This window comes from Phoxinus phoxinus (assembly GCF_949152265.1).
Source record: "Phoxinus phoxinus genome assembly, chromosome: 15".
In the NCBI taxonomy this organism is placed as follows: domain Eukaryota; kingdom Metazoa; phylum Chordata; class Actinopteri; order Cypriniformes; family Leuciscidae; genus Phoxinus; species Phoxinus phoxinus.
The window spans coordinates 5,887,003-5,904,254 of record NC_136890.1 but is presented as its reverse complement, the minus strand read 5'-3'; the positions used below and the strand labels follow the sequence as shown (position 1 = coordinate 5,904,254).

Sequence of the window (17,252 nt, the reverse complement as noted above, 5' to 3'; positions counted from 1 at the left end):
TTTTAGTGTGTTCCACAAACATATTTTTGTGGTCTTATTCAAATGGCAGAGCATTTTCCTAAATGAGGTGTGACTCACTCTTTTAAAACATGACTTTTTCATTTATTGCCTCTCAGAAAGGCACGAGCAATGCCCTGGCTCTTCCTGATCCAGTAAAATAAGTCCAACTTGGCTCACTCAAGTTATGACTTTATTTTTCCAGCTCTGAAGAAATTTAACCCTGTTTAACAATCAGTCCTCGGGATTTGAACAGCCATCTTTTATCAATGCCTTTATACTTAATCAAAAAGGTTAACAGCCGTCCCCTCCCTTCATATTTCAGACCACCCACTTGATTCCCCATCACAGTTTATATCCTGAAAGTTTAGTGTAACTTAAAGAAACCTTTGGGGAAAATTCCCCAACCAACAGCCATTCCATATTTAACATTCCTAAGGTCTTACAAAAGTGACATCACTAATGAAAGATTTATAAAAAATGCTAGCATATTACACGTCTTTAATAAGGCCAGACTGAACTAATTTATTTGAGCACAGCAGAGCCAGCATGATGGTTAAACAACAGTCTACAAAGATCTGGATAGTTTTATAGAGTCGAAAGTCTCTCCCAAAGTATTCTGGCCTTCAGAAAGAGTTAAGTCAAAAAATTGTTTTTACATTTCTCATGTGTACATTGAGAGGGAGCCTATAATCCAAGATAAATAAGAGTTAAATAAGACAATCACCATAAACTCTGCAGTTCAGGGTGATGCAACACCCCTCCGTTTACGTCATGGTCTGGTCTGAGTTTATTTAAACGATAATGACCAGCTGGCTATACGTTATCCCACTTATTACACAGCTACTTACCAGGATATGTGTCATCTTACTTACAGATAATTTTCTCAGTAATAATGTATTAATAGTATTCTGCAATCTAAGGTACTTGTCTTTCTCTGTTTTAAGTTCTCTCTTTTCCAGCTCTTTGTGTCTCTATGACAGAAATACCATAATTACGAGATTCTGACTTGTAAAAAGCATTCATGTCCTTGCAAAACTCGTAATAACATGGCATGAACACTGCCAACTAATCGGGACCTTGTTGGTCAGACAATTTTTTTTTAATGCTGACCATATATAGTATATTCAAATTAAAAAATGTATATTAAAGTATATTAAAGTTTGATATATATACGGTCTTTTGAGGCAATATCTGTTGGAGTTTCTATTAGAACCATTCTAAGTTCCATTTTTTTTAGAAGTAAATAAACAAAAATACTTGACTGCTCAGTTCTATAATTGACCAATCAGAATCAAGTATTCCAGAATGCCATGATAAAGTGCTGATATTTAGTAGCCTGGCTCCGCCCTCCTACGTACTTCCGCTCAATTTTCATTTTCTTTCAGTACTACGTCTGGGCTTGCGGTATATTCTTGGGTTTTCTCCGGTCAATTTTTTACTGGTCTAATCAGCGAACAGAGGGAGTGGCTGAGAACGATGACGTTGAGGTTGTGCGCTAGTTTGAGTCGTCATACGTCACGACCAAACGTTAGCTATTGGTTATGGCAGATCCAGAGTGGCTCTGGGCAGATCCAATAGTTTTAAACTTCAACAGAGCCCCGGCCTTCAAGGAAGTTAACGCTTGTCAATGGAGAGAGGCCAGATTCTCTGTACGAATGAAATGTACGAGAGTCTGGTAGAACCAGGCTAGATATTTAGTACAACAGCACTAGAATTTCAGTTTTGATCACACCACGTGTCTGTGCTTATTGCGTTCCAGACCCGAGTATTTGAGCAGAAAGGGGAAATCTCCTTCATTCCGCTTCACTAATATTCTGTTCCAGACCAGCTTTCATTCTGTGTGCTGCTTCATGGAAGGCAAACCTTGATGCTTTGGCTTTTTCTGGCATTATTTTTTGTTGGCGGGGAAGAAATAAATGACCTAACTAGCCAGTTTAGAATTAGATGCTGCTTAATTAGATTATAACAATTGTGTGGCAATGACCATAAAACAAAAGTTCTTACCGAACTATCTTCCACTATTGGTGGTGGAGGTTCATGGATAATCTGCAGAGAGAGAGAGAGGACAGAGGATGAAAAGATAAACAATCTCACATGAGCCCACTCATGCTGGCATGTCAGACCACATGCTCTCCAAAGTAAAAAACAAAAACAAAAAACTTTTCTTCCACTGACAAGTCAAAGGACCTAAGTAATGTGTTCAATGTGTGCCAGAAAATCAGGTTACACAAAAACACATGGCTAAGGAATTGCAGCCCTCCCCTCCTCGTTTTCAGTGTGTTTACAAGCAAGTTTAAATGACCTAAAAATCTGGAGCCCATATCTAAATGCTTAAAGGCAGAGCTCAACATTAAGCTTTTCCAGGTACGTGTCTTTCAGAGTAATACAACTGAGTGTTTACTTGTCCAGAAGTCACTTGTACAACAACATCTTAACAATACAGTACAAAAATACCACCAGGAATATATAAAGTCAACCATATAATCCGTTAATTATGCACGATTCAGCTGACCATTCAGTACTGCCATGTGAAAAAAAGTTATGTTTTCCAACCCAAATTAATGTTCCTCTGGGTACGGATCACTGATCATTATGATTAATAATAATAATAATATAATTATAATTATAATAATTTTGTTATTATAGTCTTATTATTATTACATTTATTATAATCTTATAATTCAACAATGTACTGATATATTGATTTAGTAATAAATAAGATAAAGCGTTTTTCAGACATCCTACCCTCCTTAGACCTCAAGAGATTCTGAAAAAAAAAAAAAGTTTGCACATTCTGAAAATTAAAAAGCTCATTGCATTATGACATTTATTGTTATCTTTCTGCAAAACTTTGTGTATATGAGGTTAGCAGACTAACCGGTGAGTGTATTCTAATCTATCAGCTAATTGGAAAACTGAAAACACACGAAAAAGCTTTGGTTATATGACGTGACATGCAATATATAATTTAAAAGACACTAATTGCAACATGCAAAAGAGCACATGTTGTTATTGTTTTGAAACTCATCTGGAATTCTGAGAATCATGTGAAAAACATTTCAAGGATAGAGACATTAAAATTTCCAGAGTGTAGTAATAATTCCAGCTCTTTTGCTTTCTCCTTGGACTGAAGGGGAAATGATTTGATTAATTGAGTGTTTGTATAAACATTTCTGTGGTCTCTTTCTGGGATTTAGTGTTGTCAGGGATCAGGATGATTCAGGATGAGCAAATCCGTTGTTTGCTCCCCCGTGGCCGTGCTTGTCCCTTGTGCCTGCGCCCACCTCCTGCGCCCACTCTTTCCCTCCTCTGTTGGACTTGTTTATTGTTCATAAAGTTGTAATTACCAGTGAGAAATGTTTCTCACCAGTTTCCGAGTTAGGGTATAGGGTGTCAATTAAAGAATTAATGGTAGAAGGAAACTGTTATTGAAAATTTTGTCATGAATGTTGACGTACCATACACATATGACGTTTTATACACATATATTCTGCTGATGAAGATCAGCAATAAAGTTTATTTTAATACTGCTCATTTAGCTACAGTAGTTTAAGACAAGCTTGTGCAACAAATCTGCCCAAAATGTTTGTTGGCTGAGAAGGATTGAATACAGATAAAGTAAAATGTAACCTAATGCACAACATTTACTCTTCATTTTGTAGTGCTACAAAGTTTCCTGTCTTAGTTGAGATATTAAAAAAAGACAACATTTTCCAACACATTGATTTTATTACATGCAAATTCACATTATGTTTTTTTATATATATAAAAAAAAAAAATCTGAATTTGAAGGTTGAAACTGCCCTGAAAGACTTGAACACAGCATTGGCATATACAGTGCGTTTCATATACTGGCTATCCTACAGTGAAAACAGCTTTATTTATTAAAAAAGGGGGCATTCAAGTTTTGTTTTGTCGCATTGCAAATATGACTCCTCCAGTAAAGGCTACTTGGTAATCAATATAGATCTTAATGAAATTGAGAATGGGCACTATTCCTCCTTGTTATTTCAGAGGTCAAATCACAATTTTATTTCCCATGGTAACACAGGATAACATTTCCCAAACAGAGCCGTGCCCCCTTGAAGTTCCCGGAGAGATTTCAAGTGGCAGACAGACAAGTCTTTTTCCGTTTTTTTTTGGTCAAGACTTATTAAAAAAATATTTATTTCATAAGGCATTTTGCAGAGCAGGTTTGAACTTGACTAACACACATGATATTTAAAATCTAAAATAACTTGTGTTAATAAATAAAGCCAAGCTATTTAAACATAGAAATAAGCTCATGTTAATTTGGTCCATTTTAGCCAACAGTTAGTCTGGAAGCAGGATTTGAGTTGGTTTAGCTGGTTCAACCTTCCATGAACTTCACTCCAGAGCTCCACACTCCTCTAACATGACAATGATTCATTTCTTCTCTTTTCCTGTTGTGACTTTCCAGACATATTCCAGACATGTCTAGTTCTTCTGATATTCCTCAGTTGGGCCACACTGACAGTCTGAATTATTATATGTCCCTCAGAAATCAAGAAAAAGTCCAGACTAGGGTCTCAAGCAGTGAGATCTTAAATTAGTAGTCAAAACAATCCTATTGACCAGTATGATGTATATTTTGACTTACTGGTTTTGGTCACCATCATGGCTACATTGGTCAAGCTAGTTTACCTGCAACAATGACCTTCTAACCAGCTTGTGCTAGAGTAAAAAAGGCCAACTAGTATAGAGGTAAGCTTTTTAGCACCTTTGTGTGTCCTAGCATTTTTTGACCTAGCATTCACATGATACATTGCAGATTCAATGTTAGGCTGCATAGATTAGGTCAGCCGGAACTGGGAACACTTCCCATAAATCCTGATGTACTCTTTACATCATAAGAAGAATGGCATCTACGCTAATTTTAGTGTCTTTGTTTATCCCGAGGTTTTCCCGCAGCCTGCCGGATCCAGGCCGTATCCAGATCTATGGGGCATCAATTTATTGTTGGGGATTTGTCGTGTTGCATTGCGATCTGCCCAGTGTTGACAGCATCACATTCTATAATGGATACTATAATTTGTTTTTGTTTTACGTTGTGGAGCTCACGTCTGTTGTAAACACAGTGTAAGGAAGGCCAGCTGGTAAGAGTTCTGCAGGTAAACTTCACTCCCCAGACGTTAAGAGGCACACTAGCAGCTGACGCTAGAGGCTGCACCCTTGTTAGTCCACCCACCTCCCATACTGGTTAACACTGGTTCGATTCTCGCTCTGAGGGATAGGACCAGTTACACTAGTAGAAGAGCAGTATAACCCAGTAGTGGAGACCAGCTCATTTAAGTCAGTCAAAACCAAGAACAGAAGAGCATCAAGTCCGAGTCAGAACCGAGTCCACATGCTCCCGAGTCCATGACAAGATCAAGATATATATAGTATACCTTCTTGTCCACTATGACCTATATCTTGATATAGTATATATCCAGATATATATAGCTGACTTACCTCTATTCCACAACAGTTTTCTAGCATCCCTCCACCACCCCTCACAAATTTGCATACTTTAACTATATCCGATTATATGTAGGGGTGAACTTGTGATTCAAGTTATGTTAAGCATTAATAACGCCAGCAGTGGCTTGCACATGGACTTGGGTGCATGCATGTGGACTCTGTCTTGACTCAAACTTGACCCTCTTCTGATCTTGGTCTGGTCACAATGAGAAAGAAAAAAAATCGAACAGTAAAAGTCAACCTCACTAATCAACAATAAGTTTTGGATCTCTAGTCACATAATCAACCATTTTGACCCAACCCTAATTCACACTATTCTTTTTTCTCTCTAATCATCTCTAAATTCTTATATTGAAACTTTCTTTGTTGTAAAAAAAGGTTCCACATCTGCACCTCTGCTGGAAACGTAATGAGGGAAGTCACTTTTGATCCCAGGCCTCGACCCTGTGTGAGTCTAATATACTCAGTCAGGGCTTAACAAGTCATTACAGAACAAATAGGGCATGAAAACTAACTTAACATAACCTGCACATAGTGCCTGGAAACCACTGGAATTAAGGTTAGCAACAGATAGGCTCATTACATGGTCAAAACAAACAAACCTGAAGGGTCATGGCAAGAACCAAAGGTAACTCAGAATAATGATGGACATTTTGTCCACAACCCTACCTAACTTTGCCCATGCATCCCAAATCATCAGGACATATAGGGGGGATATGTTCTAAGGATTGGGTGGTTTTCTATAATTGGGCAACTTTCTGTGTAATTCCTCTTTGTAATAGATATTCATTTATGAAAGATGAGTACTCTCCACATTTAATGAAAGTACCAAATTTTTAATTAAATCTTCTCGAATTATCAATTCATTCTCAGTCACCTCATAACATAAGAACCATGGCTGTGCACTTATGTGCAAAAGAATGAGATTTAAAAACATTTGCATATTGTTTTCCAACCAATAAATAGCCCCACACAGAATCTGTATAAGAAATGGTTATAAATATGGTAAAAGACAAAATTGAGAGTAGTAGGTACTAAACTCTTAAGTACTAAATTATCAAAGTACTAAACTATTAGTCTGTTATATAGTCTGTAATATATGTCCATTATATGTGAACGGCCCCCTAATGCTAGCTGATTACCGTATTGTTTATTATTAACAAATTACTCCAAATATTTAGTAACTGAGCAAACAAAGGGAGAGGAATGTGAATAGAACTGATGGGAAAAACAAGTTGATGAATAGCGTATTATTACTGATTTCAGACTGTGTTTGTTGGTTAACTTAGACTAGAGGGAGTAAAAGTCATTCTGCTTTTAGTGTCACTTGTGGTCATTTCACCTGGAAACTGCAGTGATTTTTATTTGTAGTAACCTTTCTAAGATTTAGCAGAAATGTGTGTAGTCACCTCCCATGAGACCAGAGGTCCATTTCCTTTACAACAACTGATTAACTACCATAGTATTTGTAACGGTCATCAGCTGGAGTGCCCTTGAGAGCCACGTGAGGGCACTCCATATCAGACTATCATTATTCACTCACAACTACATTTCCCATAATTCACTTCCCGGACTCATCATCCCTGATTATCACATTCACCTGCATAAGCCTGGTTCAAGTCTTGTATGTTACTTCACTGCATTTCTGAGCATTTCTTTTGTTGTCATTGTTCCTGGTTCTTGATCTCTGCCCGTGTCCTGGTTTTCCCGTTCCTGCCTCACCCTCTGGATTTGTCTGTTTGTTTGGATTGCCTGCCTGTGTATGACCCTTGCCTGGATTCTGATTCTGATTTTGATTTACTTTAATAAACTGCATTTGGATCCTCAACCTTCGTGTCTCGGAGCAGTTCGTAACAGTATTATACATCATTGGAGAAGTTAGCTAGCTAGTCGCAATTGTTTCCCGAAACCTTAGAAACTTTGTCAAAAATCTGTTGTCGTTAATGACGCCAGGCAGGTTTTAGAGTAATAATTCTGCTAGTTAATCATTTCGAGATTATTATTGAGATTATCCCTGTAAATAACGAACATGACATCAGAGGAACACTTCGCAATTTTTGTTCTCCATTGTTTTTTTATTTCCAGATGTTTGATTCCATTGTGGGTTCTCGCTTACGTTATACTCCCCTGCGGACTTGAGCACTTGCACATTCATCTATTTAAGTTTTCATGAGTTTTCTGTGTAATTCTGCAGATGCAGATTTGGGTGTACGTCCAAGCAGCACTTCTATCTGAGTAAACTAGCACAGAAGTCAAGCTGTTTCACGCAGAGGACTCACCACAGTGCAGCAGAGAGGCCAGAACCACCACAGGAGAGCCAGAATCAGCAGTAGCATCACTATCAGCAGTGCTATGGCCAGGATCGTACCATCAGACTGCAGGGAGGAGCAGATGAACACCACTCTGACTGGGACCGTTTTTTTGTTATCACATCAGATCCAAATGACATGCAGAAAAACATTTGGAAAATGCAATGAAACAAAACGATGAAGTCAGTCCTTCAACCTCCAGTTCAAACAATGGCTCCATATAAGGGTTGCTAGCTGTGAAAATAACAGATGATGCATGACGACAGAGATGGTTAATAAACGAGGGGATTGAACCAAGTTACAAGTGAACTCACTGGGAGATCTTATAACCCATTGACTCTCTGGCTGGTGGGAAACGTATTGTGCTCTTCTTAAGAGCTTTGACTGGCACCACTTTACAGGCATCAGACATTCCAGCAATCCTTTTAATGAATAGGGTTTTTTTTTCCTTTGTTTGCACAAAAGTTCCCAGTCTGCAGACTGTAGTTGGACCCTGTTATTTTCCTTTTACACATATTTTACTGAGCAATCTGGCTGCATTTTCAAAAGCTAAAATGCTGCAACAATGACTGTTAGCTAGAGAATCCATTGAGATTAATGAATTAAAACTTGTTCCAACGTGTATCAGTACAGTTTGATTAGCATCACTGGAAACAAAATAAAAACAGTGACAAAATAATGTCACATTGTCATTTAATGTAAAATACACTATCCTAAACTGTTTTATATAATCTGAAATGTATATTTTAAAATATATTGTCCCTTTAAAACAGCTTTGATGTAGATACAATACTGATTAAAAGTTTGTGGGCAGATTTTTTTTTTTTTTTTTTTTTTTTTTTAAGTGCTACTTTTATACAACAAGGGTGCATTAAATGATCAAAATGACAGTGAAGCCATTTCAAATGTTACATAATATTTCTATTTCAAATAAATGCTGTTCTCCAAACTTTCCTTCATCAAAGAACACTGAAAAAAAACAGTAATATTTTTTTTACAGTGTCCTTGTTACACGTACTGTATTAAGTATAAATTATGCATACTTGCATGTAACTAACCCTAAACCATATCATTTTCCCAACCGTTTTCAAATAATACTAATCAGAAATGTGTCTTAAGCAGTAAATCAGAATATACAGAATAAAATGTAATGATGATAAAAAATAAGCTTTGCATCAAATAAATAAATTATATTTTAAAATAGAAAATAGTAATTTTAAACGTTATTAATATTTCACAATATAACTGTTAACTTTAATTTCTTTTAAATAAATGCAGCGTTGTTGACCATAAGACTCTTCTTTCCAAAAATTTTACTGGCTACAAACCTTTCAACAGTAGTGCAGCTGTCCCAACATTGGTTGTCAAAAACAAAACCGCAAAACATAAATAAAGAAAGATAATTTAGAATAATACTTACACAGCTTACAGTGGTGATAGTAACAGAACTCGAGATAAAACTCAGGCCTTCGTTCATGCTAACGTAAAGGGAGGCTGCCCTGCAATTCACATGGACATAATTACTTAAGTCTTTCGAAAACAGTACATTACGCTCCGTCATGAGAGAAGCTAAAGTTAAAAATCTGCAACTAGAAAGAATTCAAAAAGGTGTATGTGGGACACTTACGTTCCCTCCTCTCGAAGAACAGGAGCTGGGCACAGTAGATACGTGTCCTCCACTATCAATGGCTTCACCACTAATAAAAAAAGAAAAATGCAGAATAACATTTCAAACTGCAAATCTGGAAAACACTGCATTAAAAGTCATCACATTTATTTAGTTTGATAGCTTGTTGCATAAGAGGTTAGATGAGGTCAGACTGCATTTCATTTTTACTTGTTTTATTTTTACTACCCACTACATTATTACCAGCTTGGATTTGAATGTTAACCTTTCAATTTAACGTGCATTGCTTCTAGTAGTGGCTATATGCTCAGGGCTAGAAACTAGAAGCTTCCCGTGAGCTTTCAGCATTGGGCTCTTAAGCAAGGCATTTAACCGCTAGTGACCCTAAAGTATCCGAATGGAAGAGTGGAAGTGGGCCACGGATTACAAAACAGGAGAAATGGGATATAATGGGATAATGGGAAGCCTCTTACTGTCAAAGGCCTCCGACTGAGAAGCCAGTGGAGGCCAAAAACAATGAATGTTTGAAGATGTAAAGGTACATTCTTGTAATTGCGACTTTGTGACTAAACTGCAAGAAATCAAATGGAAAGGAAGTCGATTGGTGCTTTAGCACCTGACACAGCCAAAGCGAGAGACAAATATGACACTTCTGTTCTTCCCTTTATCCTGCAGAAAGCGGTTTGTTGGTGTAGGGGGTTGGCTCAAATCCCAAAGAATCCGAATTCTGGCAGAGGACCCTGTTGTCATTGTGCTTTAATGGGCTGTTTACCCATAGCACATGAGGGAAAGTCATGTTTTACTACTAAGTAAAGACATGTGCACATGGTTTCGACTTGCGTGATAAATCAATAAGAATTACTGTTGGTACCAAATTGCATCTGAGCCTTTAGAGAGGGAGATGGCATGCACTGGGCTCAAGCCTAAGGGATGAATCCAACATTTAATGTGCTTATTTATGCAAACATCTAATTGCTTGAGAATTTTCTTGAGGTTAAAGAAATGCAAGTCAAGGACAGCTACACTAGACACCCGCAAACCGCCCACAGTCCATTCACTGACCGTCCGTTTCATGCTACACACAAGCAAAAACCTTTGAAGAAGAAGCCGTTTCTGGATTTGCCAAGTTTGCAAAGTAAGTGGTATCAAATCTTCAAAAGATATTCAGATTTCGGCGCATAAAAATGGATGTATGAGCAGCATTGACCGGACATTTTGTGAACTGGCCTGTAACTCCTATAAAGTGCATCCTAATTGTTCACATACATGTTTGTTCATTTCTTGTGCATCTGTTCACTTTTTTGCACACTGTTCTATTTATGTGATTTCAGCTCATTAAGATTAATTCATTGCACGTAAAAAAAAATAATGGACCCTTTTCACATTTTAGAGTTCTCAGAAGTTCTCAGAAATACCATAAGAAATATAATTTTTGTGTTTCCACTTGCACAATAGCAAAACAGCATTTCTATGACTGTCCAGATAAAGAAAACATATTGAGAGATTGATTACATTGGTCAGAAGAGAGAAGGATGTCAAATTGAATGTGACTCTCTCTAAAATCTTACAAGATTATCAAAATGTGAGACCCTAGAGGATAAAAAAAAATCATATATTTAACATTTTTGTTCCAATAGTCTGTGTCGTGCTGCTGCAATCTGAACAAAACAGAACACCACACACTAACAAATTCCATCCACAAACAATCAGGGTCCCGACTGTGAACATGGAAAATCTTTTAAATAAACATGGCGGACGACGGACAAGAATAAATGGCGGTAATAGTGTTTGGACTGCTTTTTTCAGAAAATTTGCGGTGAAAAAAAAGATTTGCATGAAGTCGTGTTATGCTTCCGTCAGCTCGCTTTCTGATTGGGTATCGTTTTGTTCCACGTGACAAAGTACAGTGTGCATGGGCGTTTGTCCTTGGGGTTCCCCCCACACAGCAGGATTTCTGATTTGAGATTGGTGCGGCCCCGAGCAGATTCAATTACTCTTAAGGCCGACACACACTGCTCACTACTCCAAATGTGTGTGCACTAACTTGGATGGGTTGTTGCATGCAGAGGACAAATGGCTATGACTGGTGTTCTGACTATGGGTTACTATACTTGGCCTTCACATGTCACTTTCACTGTTGGCTCATGTCAGACGCCGTTTGGATTATTGGGACATTCAGCATGCCGACGGGAGGTGACAACATCGTCGCTGCTAGTTCGTTGACATCGGCTTGGTGTGTCCCAGGCTTTAACACACGACACACCACAGGAAAATCTGATAAGATAATCTGTAGAACCATCAAGATAATCGGGACTTTGCCTAGGATTGTCGGAAGGATAGAATTTGGGCCGAATGTCTTGTAGTGTGTGGGTGCTTTTAGAAACACAGCAGTGTAAGGGGCTGTTCACACGAAACCCTTTTTTTTCCCATTCCATTGCGATACTTTTCCATTGTTTTCCAATGTAAACACATGCTAGATGGACGTCTTTAACCATTGCACTCGCGTCTCACAGCTTTTGCAGCGTCTGGCGTCATGGCATTCGGAAAATGCAGCGTTCAAGGTAAAAGAAGTTCAACCTGTGTGAACTGGCCCTTAACCAGTTTTCTGTAATTTAATGCCAAGGTAATACAACACCAGCAACAGTGTTAAAAATACCCATTACATATTTAAAAAATGAAATAAGACTTACAATGTTAATAACTGTGGAAATGCATCATCACAGTCTGTGATCCTGTGTTGTTTCTATTGTGGTCGGTGGCTTTAAATGTTGGTCTCTTGTCTCTTGCTGTAGTATATGGCCAATAAACTGCAGAGTAGAGTATACTTTGGTTTTTATGCGTGCGCTAGGGTGCACGTTGTGTACAATCATCAACATCCTCATAGTACATGTGTACGGTAGACACAAATAAAAATTTTTTTTATAACCGTGCATAGTCTGTACGCTCAGCTTCGTACATGCACCTTACATTTTTTTGCACTAGTTAATTTGTCCAGAAGGTGGCAACACTGTCTCGGCCCATTTCACAGCCATAAAAGAGACGCACGCATAAGAAAGAACAACAACAAAAGAATACTAGAGACGCAACAACAACAGATGGCCACATTGACAAACTCTTGAGTGAGGGGGTTCATAGATACACACCACTCTAGTTAAAACAAGTGCAAAGACAGTTCCATCGACCAGAACTTCTGCATAAGTGCAGACCCTGGACACAGGAAGAAATCTAGTGCGCATGTGTTGAGAGCCTGTGAAGCACGAAAGGCTATGAATTTGGCTGCATACGCTAATGTCCACGTCAAAACTAAAGTACACTTCGGGCTTAAGGGGTAGCACAAGGGGTTATGGGCAATATTAGCCCAATCAGCATGCAACGATGCACATTAGTAGACTACACTATGAAACTGTATACCTTCCAAGCACCTATATCATACTATTTAAAAAGTACCGCTTGTTTCGTGTCTTAGGCCATCAATGTGCACTTATGATGGGGAATTTTTTAATTTGGACTTTTCTCAGCATGCTATTAGAGACATCTCTGCAGTGTTGGGGAAGCTACTCTGAAACTGTAGTTTGACAACCTACAAACTACTCGTAAGTTAAAGTAGCTAAACTACAGTCAAGCTACCCTTTTGGAAAAGTAGTTAGCTACACTACAAGTTACTATCAAAAAGTAGCTAGCTACATTGAAACTACTTTTGATTTTTTTGAACAACGTATATTATAAATAACTGAATAAGTGTCTGAGGAATGTTTTAAGTAAAATATTTAGTGTTTAAAACAATGCAATACAATTATGATTTCAAAGAGTATTGTTTTATTACACACAATACTCAAATATCTCAGACTGTTTGTCAAAAGTGCAAAATTGCAACAAATACAACATTGCAAGAACAAAATATACATCCAACGTAAATTGCATGTAGAACATTTTGTGTTCCTTTCTTTGAGAGACATGAACTTGGACAAATAAGGCCATGGGTAATTAACGTTAGTTGTTTCTCCATCCTCCAAATCTGCCGCCACGTCTTGCTCCATCATGGATAATATGGGTGTGTCAACCCACTTCTGTACGTCAGTGAACCGTTAGCCGCAAGATGTGTAAACAACAGGTGGCGGTAATGGCAAAAAATTAGTTTGTAATCTAACAAGAAGAAGAATATCCTTGCATCGCGCTGATTCGCGCAGGCTTGACAAAACGCAATGTAGCTTTTGCTCGCGCTACACCGCTACTTGCTGCAAAAAGTAGTTAGCTACTGGAAAAGCTACACTGTTTAAAAAGCAACTGAGCTACTGCCAAGCTACTGAAAAATTTAGTTAAGTTAGTAGCGTCGCTACTTGTAGTTAACTACTCCCCAACACTGCATCTCTGCATGCTTTTGGAGACGGTACCTATATACCTGCATTATATGACTGACAGACAAGAACGGTTTGACCTAAAAATATCAAAATTAAAACTACTGCGGAAACAAAGACACCTACATCTTGGATGCACTTCAGGTAAGCTAAAACACACCAACATTTAATTTCAAAGTGAACTATCCCTTTAATACTAATCTTCTATTCTAATTAGGAGACATATTATGCAAATTGGGCAACTTCAAGTGCTACATATTCCGACTGAATGTCAGAAGCTAAACACGCTGTAACCACACAGGGTTCTTTTCTGACAGCCTGCAATCAGCCTTGGGCTCAAAGTAAGTGGAACATGTTGTGCATGATGGACATTATTATTCATTGACAGGATATTCTCTCTAGTGTTTACAGTGGTCAAGAGTAAATAAACAGCAGGCCTCCGCAAAGTCAGAGTAAATTTGTTGCAGGTCTGAAACTTTGCCTTTAGGATGGGAAAGTGGGGCCGGTTTGCTGAAGGGTGGACAGAAAAATGTTTTTTTCTTTTTTTTTCTAAATTACTTCCATCACACAGCTACACTCATCAACCGGATGTACTGGTCTTTATCGGACACAAACAATTAGCATGGTGCTATTTGAAATGTCCAGCTTTAATCAAAGCAAAGACGTGCAAGATGTGAAGCACCAAGCTGGTACCCATTACTGATACTGTAAAATAGGATTGCAGGCAGATGACTGGGCTTTGATCTCACATCCAGTGCCAATTTTAATGAAATTACGATTGTTTGGATCAAATAAGACACTCCCTGAAGGCTTAATACCATTACACAATCGCAGCATTTGAAATGTCAACACAGAATCACTGGCGCTTCAATAGTTTAACTTCAAAAGGAAAGTTGCCAGGGAATTAACAGCATATTTGGTTGAATATACAATGCTTGCACATCTTTTGCATTAATTAATTTGTGCCATCATTGATGGGACAAATGTGAACCTTGGCAGAAAACTTCTCTTTGTTTTTGTAAAGGCAAAGCTTATTGTAAAGGTTCTCAAGTGGTGACACCAAGATGTGTCACAGGTCTGTTCTGAGAGTGTAAAATACGTTGCCACCAACACAATCTCACGGAAATTTGAAACTATTTTACACTTTGCTGATTTGGTGGCTAATTAGTATGATCACATTCATTTTTTTTTTTACAATCCGCTTAAACCCCAGTGACAGTAATGTATAGGGGTGGAGTTAAGGAAGGTTGCTTTTTCTAAAAATCATATGATACAAATCGTACAAATTCATGCGAAATAGCTTGAAGCTAAAATCAATTGAGATTCACTGCCATAGAGTAGTTCTGCTAGCGTTAACTCTTTCCCCATTGGAATTTTCTGGCTTTCCGTGTTTTCACTGTTATACGGTAGGGGGCGCTATTAGGCCGTGTGTCCACTCTCTGCTGAAAACGCCGAGCTGTGGGCGCTTGAGAGCGTTTTGGCAGCGCAGAATTTTTTCAGTTGAGACGCTTTGCTTGTTATGATTCGGAGTATCCACGAAAGTGTTACTAGTATCTCATTTCACACATATTTTGTTTCTGTGTTGATTCTATATTAGAATGTTGATACAATGTAACATATTTTCTCTGGCTCTTGATTTAAATTATTTTGTTCCATTATTATGCTGCTTGTTGTCATCTGTTGACGTTGTACAAGCAGAATGTGGCGGTTGGTCGGTTAGTCCCGCCCCTCCTCCACTGTGATTGGACGGTTGGGTAAAAGGTGACAGTGATGAGTGCTGCGTTTTACCCAAAGTTGAACATTTTTCAACTCTCGACGACCTGTAAAAAACGCAGAACGCTCAGCGCTTCAGCGTGAAAAAGACACTCAGCGCCTCGCTTTGGTGGACACACGGCCTTAGGCATCTTCTGAAAAAGTACTGAATCCCTGGGCCCTATTTTAGCGATCTAAGCATGGTCTAAAGCGTAGGGCGCAGGTTCACTTCGTGCGTGTCTGAAATGGTCGGCGCGTGGCACATGGTCTAAAAGGGTTGTCCCCTTAATGAGTAATGGGTGTATTTAACATGAAATAAACCAATCAGTCTCATCTCCCATTCCCTTTAAGAGCCAGTTGCACTCGTGCTATGGTGGATTCGCTATTTACATGATGGAATTTGCAAGCGGAAAGACTGGACCATCTACGGGACAAGCCAGAATCCACCATATATTTATGTACACAATATTAATCTTTTACATTGTAATCCTTTTATTTTTAATATTTGGCATGTTTGTGTGTTGCTGCGTCCCTGTGTGTGTAATAAGCAGAGTGTGTGTGTAATAAGCAGAGAGTGTGTGTGTAATAAGCAGAGTGTGTGTAATAAGCAGAGTGTACGCACGTTGTGGACCCGCCTATAGGCGCACATTACTAACGTGCTCTTTAATATTTAAATTATTGCGAAATTGACTCAAAATAGCAACGCGCCAACAATGTGCCCGAATACACCTCGTTTTCAGACCAGCAGCCCATGGGCGCAAATGCATTTGCCATTTAAACAATGTGGCCCATGAGGTGAAAATGATAACTGTGTCAGACTGAAACTAGCAAAACACACTTGCGTCGGGTGTATGATAGGGCCCTATGGATCAAAAGACACGTGAAGAAGAAACAGAAACCAGCAATAGCATATGTAAGCGTATGCATATGTAAAATGATGTGATCATCAACATTAAACAGCATATAATTCAAAACTGCCTAATGATACTGAATGAAATGTCGACCCAGAATGAGCTACAGGACTGTGAGCTGCGACTGTCGATCCACTCCATCTGTGTTTTGATCATCGTTCTGAATCCCATCTAGATGTAATCTTGATTTTTTTTCAGCTTTTTGCTCTAAATGTTGCTTTTTTTATGAATCTTACCCACATTCAAGTGTTGATAAAAAAGAAAGCATGAAGCCAGAGTAAAAGCAGAGGGTATGTTCTTTCTTTTGATATATTGCTTGTTCAGATATTCATACAACAAAATATTCAGGGGGGAAACTTTTGTGAAATTCATCAAAAATGCTGGCGCTGACTGGCAACTTTTTTTCTTATTTCATCATGCCTATGCCATCCGCCAAGCTCTGCAACACAATAGTGTACAAGAAAGAATAAATATCCTGTTTAAAGACGAGACCTACAGTAAAAACTGCAAGGGGTTGAGCTGACATTTGCCTGACGGGCTTTGCAAACTCTGTTAGCCTCTTGTGTGGCAGTGTATCTTTCTTATATCTCCTTCATTTGGCAGGAATCCATCCTGTAAAACTCCTAATGTAGCCTTTAAAAACTGCAATTAGCCAAAAAACAAATGGGACTGGCATTTGTCTTGGCATGGTCCGTCGTTCCAGGGTTTCTATGAAAACGAGTCTGCTGGGACATTCGGTGGAAAAATGATAGCTAATCAGAAGGGTTTATAGATTCTGACTCAAATCATTCCAACCATATGGTAATTACGCAAG

General features: G+C 38.4%; 1 protein-coding gene across 3 annotated transcripts in view; it reads right to left on the bottom strand.

Annotated features, from left to right (window-relative positions):
- The window catches only part of antxr1a (ANTXR cell adhesion molecule 1a), a 326,460-nt gene that overhangs the window by 20,751 nt on the left and 288,457 nt on the right, over positions 1 to 17,252 (bottom strand). For all 3 annotated transcript variants that reach the window (XM_079638447.1, XM_079638445.1, XM_079638446.1), the window contains exons 11-14: positions 9,421 to 9,490; positions 9,214 to 9,292; positions 7,764 to 7,859; positions 2,005 to 2,046 (exon numbers count right to left, since the gene is read on the bottom strand). In XM_079638447.1, coding sequence (XP_079494573.1) covers positions 2,005 to 2,046; positions 7,764 to 7,859; positions 9,214 to 9,292; positions 9,421 to 9,490 — 287 coding nt within the window. The remainder of the gene's footprint in view (positions 1 to 2,004; positions 2,047 to 7,763; positions 7,860 to 9,213; positions 9,293 to 9,420; positions 9,491 to 17,252) is intronic.